The 17,463-nt window shown below is 51.4% G+C and overlaps 1 protein-coding gene across 1 annotated transcript; it reads left to right on the forward strand.

The window, feature by feature from the left end:
* The first annotated feature begins 16,263 nt into the window (after positions 1 to 16,263).
* On the forward strand, positions 16,264 to 17,202 carry LOC112116166 (olfactory receptor 4N2-like). Its single transcript, XM_024213495.1, has one exon. The coding sequence runs from the start codon at positions 16,264 to 16,266 to the stop codon at positions 17,200 to 17,202; it is 939 nt and encodes a 312-aa protein (XP_024069263.1).
* Positions 17,203 to 17,463: the final 261 nt, after the last annotated feature.

Genomic DNA, 17,463 nt, shown 5'->3' on the forward strand with positions numbered 1-17,463 from the left:
GTGCTCTCTGCAGATGAGCTGTGTGTCGGTGATTTATTCACGTCTGTTTTCTAAGGGCTGGTGGGACAAACTCCCTGGAGCCCTGCACAGCCCAAAGCAGTGGCCCAGAGGCAACAGTTCATTTCTCTTGCCCTCTACTTTCCTGCAGAGTTTCCAAAACATAAAAGAATCACAGTTACAGTGGGGCAGCAGGGTCTAGAGGAAAGATTGTGAGGCAAACTCCAAACATAAATTCCTCCCACTGAGCACTTGTTCCCCTGGACTTTCTTCCCAATAAACCCAGGGGAAATTCGACTCACTCCAGCCTGAATGTGTATTTTGTAGCTATGAAGAAAACAAAACCAACTGAAATTGTCAAACCCACTGACGGGGGTTCAAACACACAGTTCTCATTCATTGTAGCCCAGGTCTTATGGCATGTCTATACTGCAAAGAAACCTGAGTCTCAGAGCCTGGGTCAACTGATCCAAGATCACCGAGCTCCAGCTGGGGCGGGGGGCTAAAAATAGCAGTGGAGACATTCCTGAGGCCTGGTCTACACTACGAGTTTAGGTAGAATTTAGCAGCGTTAAATCGAATTAAGCCTGGACACGTCCACACAACGAAGCCCTTTTTTTCGACTTAAAGGGCCCTTTAAACCAGTTTCTTTACTCCACCTCCGACGAGGGGATTAGCACTGAAATCGGCCTCTGCGGGTCGGATTTGGGGTAGTGTGGATGGAATTTGACGTTATTGGCCTCCGGGAGCTATCCCACAGTGCTTCATTGTGACCGCTCCGGACAGCACTCTCAACTCAGATGCACTACCAGGTAGACAGGAAAAGCCCCGCGAACTTTTGAATTTCATTTCCTGTTTGCCCAGTGTGGAGAGCACAGGTGACCACGCAGCACTCATCAGCACAGGTAACCATGATGGAGTCCCAGGATCGCAAAAGAGCTCCAGCATGGACCGAACGGGAGGTACGGGATCTGCTCGCCATATGGGGAGACGAATCAGTGCTAGCTGAACTCCGTAGCAGTAAACGAAATGGCAAAATATTAGAAAAAGTCTCAAAGGCCATGAAGGACAAAGGCTATAACAGGGACGCACAGCAGTGCCGCGTGAAAATTAAGGAGCTAAGGCAAGCCTACCACAAAGCCAGAGAGGCAAACAGAAGGTCTGGGGCAGAGCCGCAGACATGCCGCTTCTACGCGGAGCTGCATGCCATGCTAGGGGGTGCAGCCACCACTGCCCCAGCCCTGTGCTTTGACTCCATCAATGGAGAATCAGGCAACAGGGAAGCCGGTTTGGGGTACGAGGAAGATGATGATGAAGACAATGAAGATAGCTCACAGCAAGGAAGTGGAGAAACCGGTTTCCCCAACAGCCAGGATATGTTTATCACCCTGGACCTGGAACCAGTAACCCCTGAACTCACCCAAGGCATGCTACCAGACCCTGAGGGTGCACAAGGGACCTCTGGTGAGTGTACCTTTGTAAATATTACACATGGTTTAAAAGCAAGCGTGTTTAATGATTAATTTGCTCTGGCAATCGCAGCCAGTACAGCTACTGGAAAAGTCTGTTAACGTGTATGGGGATGGAGTGGAAATCCTCCAGGGACATCTCCAGAAAGCTCTCCTTGATGTACTCCCAAAGCCTTTGCAAAAGGTTTCTGGGGAGGGCTGCCTTATCCCATCCGCCATGGTAGGACACTTTACCACGCCAGGCCAGTAGCGTGTAGTCTGGAATCATTGCATAACAAAGCATGGCAGCGTATGGTCCCGGTGTTTGCTGGCATGCAGACAACATCCATTCCTTATCGCCCTTTGTTATCCTCAGGAGAGTGATATCATTCACGGTCACCTGGTTGAAATGGGGTGATTTTATTAAGGGGACATTCAGAGGTGCCCGTTCCTGCTCGGCTGAACAGAAATGTTCCCCGCTGTTAGCCACATGGTGGGGGGAAGGGGGGAAGTGATCATCCCAGAGAATTGGGTGTGTGTGGGGGGGGGGTAGTTGGGTTTGTGCTGCATGTTAACCCGGAAACCGCAGCCCCTCCTTTTACATTGCAAACCCATTTTAAATGGCCAACCCAATGGGTGCTTGGTATGGGAAATGAGGGTGCTGCTGTTTGAAACCATTCCCACATGTTATGAAGGTTAAAAAAGCCAAAAGACTGTGGCTTACCATGGCTGCCTGCAAGCTGAAATCTGTGGCCTGGCACTGAGTGAGTGATCTCTCACACCAAACCAGCAGGCCCTCAATATAAGAGGAAAAATGCGAACGAAAGCACATGTGCTGTGTAATGTGAACAGCAAAATTTAACGTGAAAGAGTGTACCCATTGTTCTCTAAAATGTGTCTTTTTTAACCACCTCTCCCTTCTCCTCCACCAGCTGCAAATGTTTCTCCTTCACAGAGGCTAGTGAAGATTAGAAGGAGAAAACGGCGGACTTGGGATGATATGTTCTCGAAGCTCCAGATGTCCTCACACGCTGACAGAGCACAGCAGAATGCGTGGAGGCAGTTAATGTCAGAGTGCAAAAAAGCACAATATGAATGAGAGGAGAGGTGGCGGGCTGAATCGTGGGCTGAAGAGAGCAGGTGGCGGGCTGAAGAGGATAAGTGGTGTCAGCTTGCTGACAGAAGGCAAGAGTCGATGCTCCGGCTGCTGGAGCATCAAACTGATATGCTCCAGCGTATGGTTGAGCTGCAGGAAAGGCAGCAGGAGCAGAGACCGCCGCTACAGCCCCTGTGTAACCAACAGCCCTCCTCCCCAAGTTCCATAGCCTCCTCACCCAGACGCCCAAGAATGCGGTGGGGGGGCCTCCGGCCACCCAGCCACTCCACCCCAGATGATTGCCCAAGCATCAGAAGGCTGGCCTTCAATAAGTGTTAAAGTTTTAAAGTTTTAAACTGCAGTTTGTCCTTTTCCTTCCCTCCTTCCCCACCCCTCCCGGGCTACCTTGGCAGTTATCCCCCTAGTTGTGTGATGAATTAATAAAGAATGCATGAATGTGAAGTAACAATGACTTTATTGCCTCTGCAAGCGGTGCTCGAAGTGGGGAGGGGAGGGTGGTTAGTTTACAGGGAAGTAGAGTGAACCCGGGGGGGGGGGTTCATCAAGGGGAAACAAACAGAAGTTTCACACCGTAGCCTGGCCAGTCACAAAATTGATTTTCAAAGCTTCTCTGATGCGCACCGTGCCCTGCTGTACTCTTCTAACCGCCCTGGTGTCTGGCTGCGCATAATCAGCGGCCAGGCGATTTGCCTCAACCTCCCACCCCGCCATAAATGTCTCCCCCTTATTCTCACAGATATTGTGGAGCGCACAGCAAGCAGCAATAACAATTGGAATATTGGCTTCGCTGAGGTCTATCTGAGTCAGTAAACTGCGCCAGCGCGCTTTTAAACATCCAAATGCACATTCTACCACCATTCGGCACTTGCTCAGCCTATAGTTGAACAGGTCCTGACTACTGTCCAGGCTGCCTGTGTACAGCTTCATGAGCCATGGCATTAAGGGGTAGGCTGCGTCCCCAAGGATAACGATAGGCATTTCAACATCCCCAACGGTTATTTTCTGGTCCGGAAAGAAAGTCCCTTCCTCCAGCTTTTGAAACAGACCAGAGTTCCTGAAGACACGAGTATCATGTACCTTTCCCGGCCATCCCACATTGATGTTAGTGAAACGTCCCTTGTGATCCACCAGGGCTTGCAGCAGCATTGAAAAGTACCCCTTGCGGTTTATGTACTCGGTGGCTTCGTGCTCCTGTGACAAGATAGGGATATGGGTTCCGTCTATGGCCACACCACAGTTTGGGAATCCCATTGCAGCAAAGCCATCCACTATGACCTGCAGGTTTCCAAGAGTCACTACCCTTGATATCAGCAGGTCTTTGATTGCGTTGGCTACTTGGATCACAGCAGCCCCCACAGTAGATTTGCCCACTCCAAATTGATTCCCAACTGACCGGTAGCTGTCTGGCGTTGCAAGCTTCCACAGGGCTATCGCCACTCACTTCTCAACTGTGAGGGCTGCTCTCATCCTGGTATTCTGGCGCTTCAGGGCAGGGGAAAGCAAGTCACAAAGTTCCATGAAAGTGCCCTTACACATGTGAAAGTTTCGCAGCTACTGGGAATCATCCCACACCTGCAACACGATGCGGTCCCACCAGTCTGTGCTTGTTTCCCGGGCCCAGAATCGGCATTCCATGCCATGAACCTCCCCCAGTAACACCATGATTTGCACATTGCTGGGGCCTGTGCTTTGTGAGAGGTCTATGTCCATGTCAATTTCCTCATCACTCTTGTCGCCGCGCTGCAATCGCTGCAATCGCCTCCTCGCCTGGTTTTGCTTTTGCATGTTCTGGCTCTGCATATATTCCAGGACAATGCGCGTGGTGTTCATAGTGCTCATAATTGCCGCGGTGATCTGAGCGGGCTCCATGATCCCAGTGCTATGGCGTCTGGGCTGAAAAAAGGCGCGAAACTATTGTCTGATGGAGGGAGGGAGGGAGGGAGGGAGGGGTGAGTGACGACATGGCTTACAGGGAATTAAAATCAACAAAGGTGGCTGTGCATTAGGGAGAAACACAAACAACTGTCACACAGAATGGCCCCCCCAAAGATTGAACTCAAAACCCTGGGTTTAGCAGGCCGTTGATTTCACGGAGGGAGGGGGAAGCAAATGAATACAGAACAAATCTGGTCCATCTATCTTTTACATCTTAGGCTGGCAGCAGATGGTGCAGCATGACTGATAGCCATCGGCATCTTCTGGGTGCTTGGCAGAAGATGCTGTATTACGATTGCTAGCCATCATCGTCAAGACGGTTCAATAGGACTGCCGGCAGGACTGAGTCTCCAGGAGACAAAACATGTCTGCCCAGGTGCCTCTGATTGAACTCACTGAGGAATACGACGATGATGGATATCAATCGTAATAAACCATCCACTGCCAAAAGGCAAGGAGCTGCTGCTGTATAGCAATGCAGCCCCACGTCTGGCAGCACCCAGATAGTAGATGACGGCTACCAGTCATACTGTACCGTCTACTGCCAAAAGGCAATTAGATGCTGCTGTGTAGCAATGCAGTACCACGTCTGCCGGCACCCAGATGTCATATGGTGACGGTGAGCTGAGCTGAGCGGGCTCCATGCTTGCCGTGGTATGTTGTCTGCACAGGTAACCCAGGTAAAAAGGCGCGAATTGATTGTCTGCCGTTGCTCTGATGGAGGGGGAGAGGCCTGACGACATGTACCCAGAATCCCCTGCGACACCGTTTTTGCATCATCAGGCATTGGGATCTCAACCCAGAATTCCAATGGGCGGCAGAGACTGCGGGAACTGTGGGAGAGCTACCCACAGTGCAACGCTCCGCAGACTTAATGCACTTAGAGCATTTTATGTGGGGACACACACAATCTACTGTATAAAACTGATTTCTATAAAACTGGCTTGTATAAATTCGACCTAATTTCGTAGTGCAGACATACCCTGAGACCTCCTCCCTCGCCAGCTTCCAGATGCCGGACTCCAGCCCGACCGGGAACCATCTACATGGCTAGTTTTGACCCCACAGCCCGAGCCCTGATCAGTTCACCCCGGCTCCAAAGGAAGCCACGCGATACTGGAACCTCATGCAAAAACCAGGAGCAACACTGCGCTAGGCAGGGCAAGTCAGGTGCCTGGTAAAATCAGGACACGTGGCCGGTTTAGGCAGCACAGAACTTTTCAGTTGGAGCCTTTCTTGGGGTCTCTGAGCTTTTGTGTGCCAGATCCCTTCGGTCACTGTGACAACTGCAGCCTCGGAGTCTAGCCAGTGCAGTATATCTCCCTCACTTGGTGTCTGTGAAAAAGGGGATGGCCAGGAATCTGGGACTAAAGGCAGCAGGGATGTGTCTCCAGCTGAGCCCCTGAGGTGTCCAGAGATAATCAGGGGGCCCCTGGGTTCAAAGGCCAAATCTCCTCATGGGTTGGTTAAAACCTGCCCTGAAACAGAAGGGTCTGAGCCTGGTGAGAAAGTGAGGTGGGCGCTGTCAAGGAAGGGTACCAGGTCAGAACTCAGAGCGGGGACTAGTGCTTAGAAAACAGAGGGGATGTGATTGAGGACTCCTGGCTTCTTTCCCAGCTCTTGGAGGGCAGAGGGGTCTAGTAATTAGTGCAAAGGGGACTGGAAGCCAGGACTCCTGGGTTCTATCTCACAGCTCCAGGATTGGGATCAGGATGGGGAATGGGATCTAAGGGTTAGAGCAGGGGAGGCTGGGAGCCAGGACTTCTGGGTTCTAGCCCCAGCTCTGGGAGGGGAGTGGGGTCTACTGGTTAGCACAGCAGGGGCTGGAAGCCAGGATTCCTGGGTTCTATTTCTAACTCTGGAAGGGTAGTGGGGTTAGTGATTAGGACTCTGGGGTTCTAGTCATTACTGCCTTTGAGTAACCTTGTGCAAGTCACTTCTGCTGCTTGCCATGCCTCAGTGTCCCCATCTAGAAAATGGAGCTTATCAGACTCACCCCTTTTGGAGTCAATGGGTCCAGATCCCAGCTGGTGGGAACAGGCAGAGCTCTGTTGAGGTCAGTGTGTGGGGCAGATCCAGAGATGGAGAAGCGAGCTGAAGTTGCAGCCAAGCCCCTGCAAGCGGAGTCCATCCCTTGGCTCAAAGTGTTGTTATACACTGAGGTGCTCCTTAACGGTAGGTGCTGTAATGTCTTCTCCTCTCCCCGGCCTGTGCGTGTGACAGGGACCCACATTGCTGGGAAGGAGCATGGGAGCCTCTTGAGGGTGACAGAGTTTGTGCTGGTGGGGCTATCCCAGATCCTCAAAGTCGAGCTAACCCTCTTCTTTCTCTTTCTGCTCTTCTACATCATCATCCTCCCATCCAATTTCTTCATTCTTCTCACCATGTGGGGTGGCCCCCCCCACCGGGCTCCCTCATGTATTATTTCCTGGACAACTTGGTCTTCTGCTACTGCTCCGTCACCCGCCCAAAGAGCCTGGGCAACTTCTTCTCCCGCTGCAAGATCATCTCCTACCAGGCCTTAGGGTGACCAGATGTCCTGATTTTATAGGGACAGTCCTGATATTCGGGGCTTTGTCTTATATAGGCACCTATTACTCCCCACATCCTGTCCTGATTTTTCACACTTGCTGTCTGGTCACCCTACCGGCAGGGCTGACTCCAGGGGTTTTGCTGCCCAAAGCGGCGGGGGGGGGGGGGGGGGGAAAGCTGCAATCGTGATCGGCGGGCTGCTCCACCGCGCCTGCTTTCTTCTTTGGCGGCACTTCGGCAGAAGGTCCTTCCCTCCGAGAGGGACTGAGGGACCCGCCGCCGAATTGCCGCCAGACGTGCCGCCCCTTCCCCTTGGCCACCCCAAGCACCTGCTTCCTGCGCTGGTGCCTGGAGCCTGCCCTGCCTACCGGGCCTGCATGGCCCAGCTCTTCCTTCTCCACTGCCTGGGGGTGGCCGCGGCCATGGCTTATGGCTGGTACATGGATCGTCTGCGCTACACCGCGTCTGTGAGCAGAGGGCCCTGAGGTCAGGTCCCATTGTTCCAGGCACTGTGCAAACTCATAGTAAGAGGACCCTGGCACACACCCCTGCCCCAAGGACCTTACAATCCGCACCGGCAAGATGGACAAACAGTGGCCGAAAGGAGGAACCCTTGCCCTTGGGAAGCTGAGGCCCGAGAGACTGAGGCTGGAATGTTCAGTGGGGCCGCGAGGAGTTCGCTAACACTACTGGAAAGCCCCAGGGCAGGAGCCAGGTGGGGACTTGGAGCCAGGGGGCCTGAGACCAGGCCAAGTGCTTGGCCACAGGACCACGCTTCTTCCAGAGTCAGTAGGAGAGTCAAGGTGATACAGGCAACCCGCACTCTTGTCTCTCTCTCCAGCATGTCTGTGGAGCTGGGAAGCCACAGTCTGGACCCTGACGGTCATTGGTTTTATGTAGGGCTATCAAGTGATTTAAAAAATTAATCATGATTAATCGTGCTGTTAATTACAGAATATCATTTATGTAAATAATTTTGGATGTTTTCTACATTTTCAAATACACTGATTTCAATTACAACACAGAATAAAGTGTACAGTGCTCACTTTCTATTTATTTTTTATTACAAACATTTGCACTGTAAAAACGAAACTTCAATGCACCGCACTGAAGTCCTGTAGTGCAATTTCTTTATCATGAACGTTGAACTTACAAATGTAGAATTATGTAAAAAAGAATAACTGCACTTAACAATAAAACAATGTACAACTGGAGAGCCTACAAGTCCACTCAGTCCTACTTCTTGTTCAGCCAGTCGCTCAGACAAACAAGCATCCAGTGTTGGGGGAGGACAGGGGAGGGGGGAAGTAAGCAATGACTTGTGCAGGAGGATGGTCTGTGAGGACAGGGGGTGACAATGGGGAGGAACAAGCAATAACTTGTGCAGGAGGAGGGTGAGGAGGTGTCTTGCTGCTGCTTCTGGAAGGGTGGTTTCTGGTACTGGGCTCGCCAGGCTCGTCTCCTTTTACTGAGCTAGGTGGGCCCCCCTCAGCTGAGTGAGGCCTCGTTTGCAAGGGAGGGTAGATTTTATCTCAGGGACTCATCATACTGCAGGGGAGGAGAGGCTGGTGCAGGGAGGCTGAGCTTGCCAGGCCATGTTCTCTATGGGATACCCCCCGAATGAGCGGCCGGCTAGGGGCAATGGGGCACGACGCAGGGGGGTTGGTCCCAGGAGTGAGGGGCCGGCTGGGAACAATAGGGCCCGGGCTGGCTAGGGTGCCGATATATCCCATTTTGGCCAAGACAGGCCCCTTTTTCAGTTCTGTCCCAGCCGTCCCTATTTCTTCACCAAACCTGGGCATTTGTCCCAGCTGCAAGGCAGAGCACAGAGAGGCGGCTGCTGCCTGGGCTCACCTGAAGGCAGCACTTCCCCTGCCTGCCAGCAGGGAATTGGAGAAATTTGCTGCTGGAAGGCAGTGCTGGCTTCAGAACTGACCCCTGGGCGGTGCGGGCCTGGGGCGGGGGGAATCGGCCTCAGCTGGGGGAGGCACAGAGCTCGGGGGGATCAGCCCCTGGACTTGGGATGGGGGTCAGTCCCAGCCTTGGGCGACATGGGGTTTGGGGGTGGATGGGATCAGCCCCAGCCTTGGGCAGCACGGGGCTCGGGGGGGAAGGGGCAGCCCAGCCCCAGCTGCAGATGACACAGGGCTCAGGCAAGGGGGTCAGCCCCAGCTGTGGGTGGCATGGGGCTTGAGGGTGAGGGATCAGCCCCTGAGCTCAGGATGGGGGTCAGACACAGCTGCAGGCAGCAGAGGGCTGGGAGGGGGAGACCCCACCGTGGGCAGTGCAGAGCTGGGGTGGCTCAGCCCCAGATGCAGGCGGCACAGGTGGGGGGGTCAGCCCCAGCCCCGGGAGGCATGGGGAGGGCGGATCGGGCAAGCCCTACAAGGGGGGGGGTCACTCTGGCGAGCCTCTGGCCACCCTGTTTTTACTTTAAAAACACGGGGATGAGAACTACCTTACTTCTGTATCCAAGGGGTAGCCGTGTTAGTCTGTATCCACAAAAACAACGAGGAGTCCTGTGGCACCTTAAAGACTAACAGATTTATTTGGGCATAAGCTTTCGTGGGTAAAAAACCCACTTCTTCAGATGCATGGAAAAGAAGTCCATGCATCTGAAGAAGTGGCTTTTTTACCCACGAAAGTTTATGCCTAAATCTCTTACTTCTGTAGCATCGTCTCCTCCCGCCCTCTGGTGGCAGCTTGTGTTACTGTGTCTGACCAAAAGGGTGTTTTGGAGCAGCTCAGACTGCCCTCCCGTCCAGAGGGTCTGCGATTAACGTGCGTTAAAAAAATTAACGTGTTAATTGTGCTGTGCATTAATCGCAGGCGTTAACAGCAATTAATTGACAGCCCTAGTTTTATGTCTTTATTTTTTTCACCTTCTTTCTTTAAAAAATAAATAACAAAAAGCCTGGAAAATTGCACACTGATGTGTACATTAAAATTGTATGACTGAGCAAATTCAAGACACGGTTAGGCAAACAGCCTTAACTCTTCCCTTTGTGCCTGCAGGATATTTTGATGTAACCTTTAATCGCATTGCCACATGATATGTACTGCAGGGGCAGATATAGATGTGATATGCATTCTTGTACATTTCATGCTAGCATTTAGGGGCTGTGACTGAGATTAAGGCCCCCGTTGTGCCAGGAGCTGCACAGACCCCAACCAAGATCAGGGCCCCTGTTGTGCCGGGCGTTGCACAGATCCCGACTGAGATCAGGGTGCCCATTGTGCCAGACACAGAGCCGGTGGCAGTCCCTCCCCCAAGTCTAAATAGAAACAGCGAAGTCAGGCTCTACGCTACCTTTTCAACAAGACCCCGGGAGCTCAGAGCTGGGAGCCCAGAGCTCTGGGAATCTCAGTGGCTGTGACTCCACCCCCACTGCCAGCGCTGCAGTGGATAGTGCCACAAGAAGGTCTCAGATGGTACAAAGGTAGGGGGAGCCGAGCAGCAAGAGGGAGACAAGCTGTGACCTTTCTGAGCCCCACTCCTCCCTGCTACATTGCTGTCAACACACGGTGAGTGATCAGTCCAAGTGCTTAGCCCAGCAGGTTGCATTACGTGGAATTTAGTGCTTTGGACAGTGGGAGTGAGGGGTACCAGCAGAGCTGGGGGCAGCCCAGGGCTGGGAGAGCAGGGGGCTGTGGGTCGGGAGTGAGGGCCACCGGCAGAGCTGGTGGGGAACCCAGGGCTGGCTAGCAGGGGCTGTAGGTCAGGAGTGAGGGGCACCGGCAGAACTGGTGAGGAGCCTAGGGCTGGGCTAGCAGGGGCTGCAGGTCGGGAGTGAGGGGCACCGGCAGGGCTGGGGGGCCCAGGCCTGGGCTAGCAGGGGCTGTGGGTCAGGAGTGAGGGGCACTGGCAGACCTGGGGAGAGCCCAGGGCTGGGAGAGCAGGGGGCTGTGGGTCAGGAGTGAGGGGCACCGGCAGGGCTGGGGGGCCCAGGGCTGGGGTAGCAGAGGGCTGCGGGTTGGGAGTGAGGGGCACTGGCAGATCTGGGGAGGGAAGCCCAGGGCGGGGCTAACAGGGGGCTGCGGGTCAGGAGTGAAGGGCATCAGCATCGCTGGGGAGGGAGACCAACGCTGGGCTAGCAGGGTTGTTAGTCCTGGGGTCCCCCCACACACACACAGATCTCTGCCGCTACCCCTCTATCCTGACACACAGTCCCATTTCTTCCTCCAGGGCAGCAGGGGAGAAACTGGGCTAGATGGACAAGTTGCCTGCTCCATCAGGGACCCGGCTGGGATCCATGGGCCGTTTTGGTGCTGCGGGCAGTGGGACCAAGGATGGGAGGGACCATTGGTCTGAGCTGGCTGGGCAGTGAGGTCGGGCACAGGGCTGCAGATACCAATGGCTCACGGAGGCTGGGGTAGCAGGTTCGCTGGAGTATCCGACTGATCCGGGGTGGTGGGGAAGGCAGGGGACAAGGTCGGATGGGCAGATGGAAAAAGAGACGTGTGGGACTGGAAGGGACCTCGAGAAATTGTCAAGTCCTGCCCCCTGCACTGAGGCAGGGCCAAGCAAACCTAGACCAGCCCTGACAGGCATTTATCCGACACTTTCTTAAAAACCCCCAGTGACGGGGATTCCACAACCTCCCTGGAAACCCATTCCAGAGCTCAGGGTTAGTAATTTTTTCCTAATCTCTAACCAACATCTCCCTGGCTGCAGATTAAGCCTGTTACTTCTTGTCCTGTCCTCAGTGGACATGGAGAACCATTGGTCCCCATCCTCTGTATAACGGCCTTTTACATATTTGAATTCTGTTCTCAGGTCCAACCTCAGTCTTCTTTTCTCCAGACTAAACCGGCCCAGTGTTTTTAACCCTTCCTCACAGGTCAGGTTTGCTAAACTTTTTATCCTTTTTATTGCTCTCCTCTGGACTCTCTCCATTTTATCCACCTCTTTCCTAAAGTGCGGCACCCAGAACTGGACCCAGGTGGGGCCTCACCAGTGCCGAGCACAGCAGGACAATTCCCTCCCGTGTCTTACATCCCACACTCCCATGAATACACCCCAGAATGGTATTAGCCTTTATTGCAACTGCAACACATTGATAACTCATATTCAATCTGTGATCCACTCTAACCCCCAGATCCTTTTCCGCAGTGCCACCTCCTAGCCTGTCATTCCCCATTTTGTCACTGAGTAGGATTTGTCCTTCCTAAGTGAAGTACTTTACACTTGTCTTTATTGAATTTCCACTTGTTGGTATCAGACCAATTCTCCAAAGAATCTGAGAGCCCTGGTGCTGCCTGGAGGGGGATAGCAGCTGGATGGGTCTGTTCCGGTCTGGGATGGAAGGAAAGTGGGCAGAAGGGTTCATTTTGCAGTAAGAGGATAATGGGTAACATGGGCATGCAGGCGGGATGGCTGATGGGAATGCGGGCATAGAAATGGAAAATATTACGTCTGTGAGGTGGAAGCAAAACTTAACGAGCTCAATGCACTCAAACTGAGGGACCAGATGATCTCCCCCCACCCCCACCACCACCCCCACCCTGAGTACTGAAAGAACTGACACATGAGATTGCAAGTCGGGTGGCAAGGATTTTAAGAAACATATCCATTCAGGGGTGGCACCATATGACTGGAGAAGAGCTAATGGGCTGTTCTGAGAGCGGAATGATTGGGGTGGAGGGAGGCTACTGGTGGAGTTCCTCAAGGATCGGTCTTGGGACCAGTCTGAGTTAATATTTTCAGTAATGACCTTGGCACAAAAGGCGGGAGTGCGCTGATTAAATTGGCCAATGATACAGAGTCGGGAGGCAGCGTCAGTACAAAGGATAACTAGGAGCCACCAATGTTGCATGGCTGTGAGAAAGGCTAATGTAGGATGTACATCTCTACCCCGATATAACGCTGTCCTCGGGAGCCAAAAAATCTTACCGTGTTATAGGTGAAACCGCGTTATATCGAACTTGCTTTGATCCACTGGAGTGTGCAGCCCCGCCCCCCCCCCCGGAGCGCTGCTTTACCGCGTTATATCCGAATTCGTGTTATATCGGGGTAGAGGTGTATTAGGAGAGGCATTTCCAGTGGAGGTAGAGAAGTATTAGTGCTGTTGGACAAGGCACCGGGGAGCCCTCCTCTGGAATCCTGTGAGCAACTCTGGTCACCCAGGTTTAAGAAAGATGAAGGCAAACTGAGCAGGAGCCAAAGGGGCTCCCAGGACAAGCAAGACCACTCGTCTGAGATGGGACAGGAAGAGGTTGGCTTGCTCAGCTGAGTGCAATGAAGGCTGAGAGGGGATGTGGCAAATCCCAGGGAGAGTGAAGAGCTACTGACACTAAAGGACAACGCTGGCACAGGAACAAGTGGGGATCAACTGGCCATGGACAAAGTCAGGTTGGAAATGAGAGGAACGTTTCTACCCATCAGAGATAGTCCTGGCTGAGATGGGACCCTGGAGGGGGTGGGCCAGCATCTGAGGTGGCATCGGCCCTTCTCTCTCCCGCTCCCATGCTCAGGGTCAAACCGACCCCAGATTTGGCGTGGGGAAGGCATTTACTCCAGGTCAGATTGGCAGGGATCTTCCTCTGCAGGGCACCTGCTGGGATCAACTGGGCCTATCTCAGCTGGTCAATTTCACGTCATTGCAGGGACCTCGGATATTGGTGGCGTAGCGATCGTTCGCCATTTGTTCCATTCCCACATGACAGCAAGGGCTTGATGGGCCGGGAGTCCAAGGTCAGAACAGATGTGATGAACCCGTGTAATGGGGGTCCGCCTCCACCCCTTGGTTGGTAGAATTTTATCCCAGATCTTACAAGCCACCCAGAACTGCATTCGCTGAAATGTCTTGTGGCATTCTAGTTAGTCCTGCCATGAGTGCAGGGGACTGGGCTAGATGACCTCTCGAGGTCCCTTCCAGTCCTACGGTTCTGTGATTCTGGTGACATGTCCGAAAAGTGTCAGATGCCAGCTGTGGACAACGGCCCCAGTAGTCTGTAGACCGGAGTGACGGTAAACATCTACGTCACAAATCAAGTCATTCCACTTTTTGCCCAATATACGACTTTGGCATTTTGTGTGGAAAGCCTCCAGCTTTTGCCCAGTTTGTCCTCGCTTACAGACAGGTCCCCAACCTGAAGCAAATACTCACCAGCAACCACACAACAAAAGCACCAACCCAGGAACCAAACCCTGCAACAAACCTCGATTCCAACTCTGTCCACGTATCTATTCAAGGGACACCATCCCCCATAGGACCTAACCACATCAGCAACACCATCAGGGGCTCTTTCACCTGCACATCTACCAATGTGATATATGGCATCATGTGCCAGCAATGCCCCTCTGCCATGTACATTGGCCAAACCGGACAGTCTCTATGCAAAAGAATAAATGGACACAAATCTTACATCAGGAATCATAACATTCAAAAACCAGTAGGAGAACACTTCAATCTCCCTGGTCACTCAGTAGCAGACCTGAAAGTGGCAATTCTTCAACAACAACAAAATCAAAAACAGACTCCAACGTGAAACTGCAGAACTGGAATTAATTTGCCAACTGGACACCATCAGATTAGGCCTGAATAAAGACTGGGAGTGGTTGGGTCATTACAAAACCTAAACCTAATTTCCCCAATACTAATTTCCCCCTACTGTTACTCACACCTTCTTGTCAACTGTCTGAAATGGACCACTCTCATTACCACTTCAAAAGTTATTTTTCCTCCTTTGGTATCCTGCTGTCAATTGAATTGTCTCGTTAGACTGACCTCAGACTTGGTAAGGCAAATCACATCTTTTCCTCTATTTATACCTGCTCCTGTATTTTCCACTCCATTCATCTGATGAAGTGGGTTCTAGCCCATGAAAGCTTATGCCCAAATAAATTTGTTAGTCTCTAAAGTGCCACAAGGACTCCTCATTGTTTAGAATAGATCTGTTAGAAAAAACACCCAGTCTTGATTTAAAACTTGTCAGTGATGGAGAATGCACAATGACCCTTGGTAAACTGCTCCAATGGTTAATTACCCTCATCCTTCAAATTTTACACCTTTGTCCAGCTTCCACTTCCAGCCATTGGATCGTGTCACACCTCTCTCCGCTAGATTGAAAACCCTATGATCAAATATTTGTTCCCCATGTAGGTACCTATAGACTGTGCTCCAGTCGCCCCTTAACCTTCTCTTTGTTAATCTAAATAGATCGAGCTCCTTGAGTCTATCACTCCACGATGGGTTTTCTAACCTTTTAATCATCCTTGTGGCTCTTCTCTGACCCGTCTCCAATTTATCAACCTCCTTCTTGAACTGTGGGCAACAAAACTGGACACAGATTTCCAGCAACGGTCACACCAGTGAAAACCTCTCTACCCCTACTTGAGATTCCTGTTTATGCATCACAGAATCACATTAGCCCAATTGGGCCACCGTGTTGGGAGCTCATTTTCAGCTCATTATCCACCATGACCCCAAAAATCATTTTCAGCGTTACTGCTTTTTGTGACATCTGCAAACTTTATCAGTGATGATTTTATGTTTTCTTCCAGGTTATTAAATAGACCAAAGCCAAGAAGCAATCCCTGTGGGACCCCCTCGTGCAAACAAGTCTGCTCAGTGATGTCTCCCTGTTTACAGTTACAATTTGAGATCTGTTAGCCAGTTTTAAATCCATTTAATATGTGCTGTGCTAATTTTATTTCTTTCTAGTTTTTTAATCAGAATATCGTGCAGTACCAAGTCAAACGCCTTACAGAAGTCTAAGTGTATTACATCAACATGATTACATTTATCAGCCAAACTTGTAATTTCATCAAACAAGATGTTAAGTTAGTTTGACAGGATCTATTATCTATGTTTCCTTGTGTCCTTTGGCTTCCCTTATCGATTTTCTACAATTCCTAATATCTGAATTATATTCATTACTATCAACTTCTATTCTCTTCCATTTGTTGGATCTGTTGAACAATTCCATAGCATCTATTGAATAATTCCAACCATTTCATAATATCTATGGAGTAACTCTGTAGCATCTGTTTGCTAACTCTGTGGGTAACTCTGAAGTCTGAACTGGTGTAACTAAGAATTGAAATTGTCTCCAAGCATTTTACTAATTTCCACAGAGCCTTCTCTCTCTACTGCCCTTGGAAACAAAAAAATGATCTTGAACGTTTTTAATAAAAAAATTTTTTCCATTTTTTGACCAGCTGTAATATCGAGTCACCATATCCATTCTCATTCTCCATGTGTGTGCAAGACAGGGATCCACATAGATGGGATGGAGCAGGGGAACTGCACGGGGGCGACAGAGTTCATACTGATGGGACTATCCCAGACGCAGGAGGTCCAGCTTCTCCTCTTTTTCTTCTTCCTGCTCTTCTACATCATTATCCTCCCAGGGAATTTCCTCATTATCTTCACCATCCAGAGTGACCCCTGCCTGAGCTCCCCCATGTATTTTTTCCTGGCTAATCTGGCCTTCCTGGACATCTGCTACTGCTCCGTCACCCCTCCAAAGATGCTGGCCGACTTCTTCTCCCTCTGCAAGGCCATCTCCTATGGGGGCTGCATGGCCCAGCTTTTCTTCCTCCACTTTCTGGGGGGCGCCGAGGCCTTCCTGCTCATGGCCATGGCCTATTACCGCTACGTGGCCATCTGTAAACCTCTGCGCTATGCCACGCTCGTGAACAGAGAGATCTGCTGCACCCTGGTGGGGGCAGCGTGGGCAGGGGGCTTCGTTCATGGCATCATCCTCTTTGGTCTGTCCATCCAGCTGCCCTTCTGCGGCCCCAACATCCTAGACAACTTCTTCTGTGACGTCCATCAGCTGGTGAAGCTGGCCTGCGCTGACACCTACGCGGTGGAGATGATCATGTTCCTCAACAATGGTGTGGTCATCATGATGTGCTTCATCCTCCTCATCATATCCTATGCCGCCCTGCTGCTCCGGCTGCGGACTCACTCCCCCAGGTGGGAGAGCAAAGTGGCCTCCACCTGTGTATCACACATCATCGTGGTCTTCGTGATGTGCGGCCCGCCCATCTACATCTATGCCCTGCCCTTCCGGGCCGCCCCCCTGGAGAAGGTGGTGGCTGTGTTCCACACTGTGGTCTTCCCCCTCACCAGCCCCATGATCTACACCCTGAGGAACAAGGAGATCAAAAGCTCCATGAGGAAGTTAATCAACAGGTACATATCCTGGCGGGTGAAAAGTTAAAGCACTATTGCAAAATGAAGAAATTTGAGTATTTGTACTTTATTTGTGTTTTAATTGTAATGTGTAAGGCCAAGTTTTGGCCTCAGTTATTCCAGAATAACTCTGCAGTACCTATTGATTAAACCTACAGTATCTATTGAATAACTTTCTAGTATCTATGGAACAATGCTGTAGTTGTATGGATGAACTCAAAGGAATCTATGGAGTAACTCTCTTGTATATATGAAGCATCTCTATAGCACTTTGGAGTAGCTCTGTAAT

Source organism: Terrapene carolina, unplaced genomic scaffold (assembly GCF_002925995.2).
Source record: "Terrapene carolina triunguis isolate 2854851 unplaced genomic scaffold, T_m_triunguis-2.0 Scaffold612, whole genome shotgun sequence".
Classification (NCBI taxonomy): domain Eukaryota; kingdom Metazoa; phylum Chordata; order Testudines; family Emydidae; genus Terrapene; species Terrapene triunguis.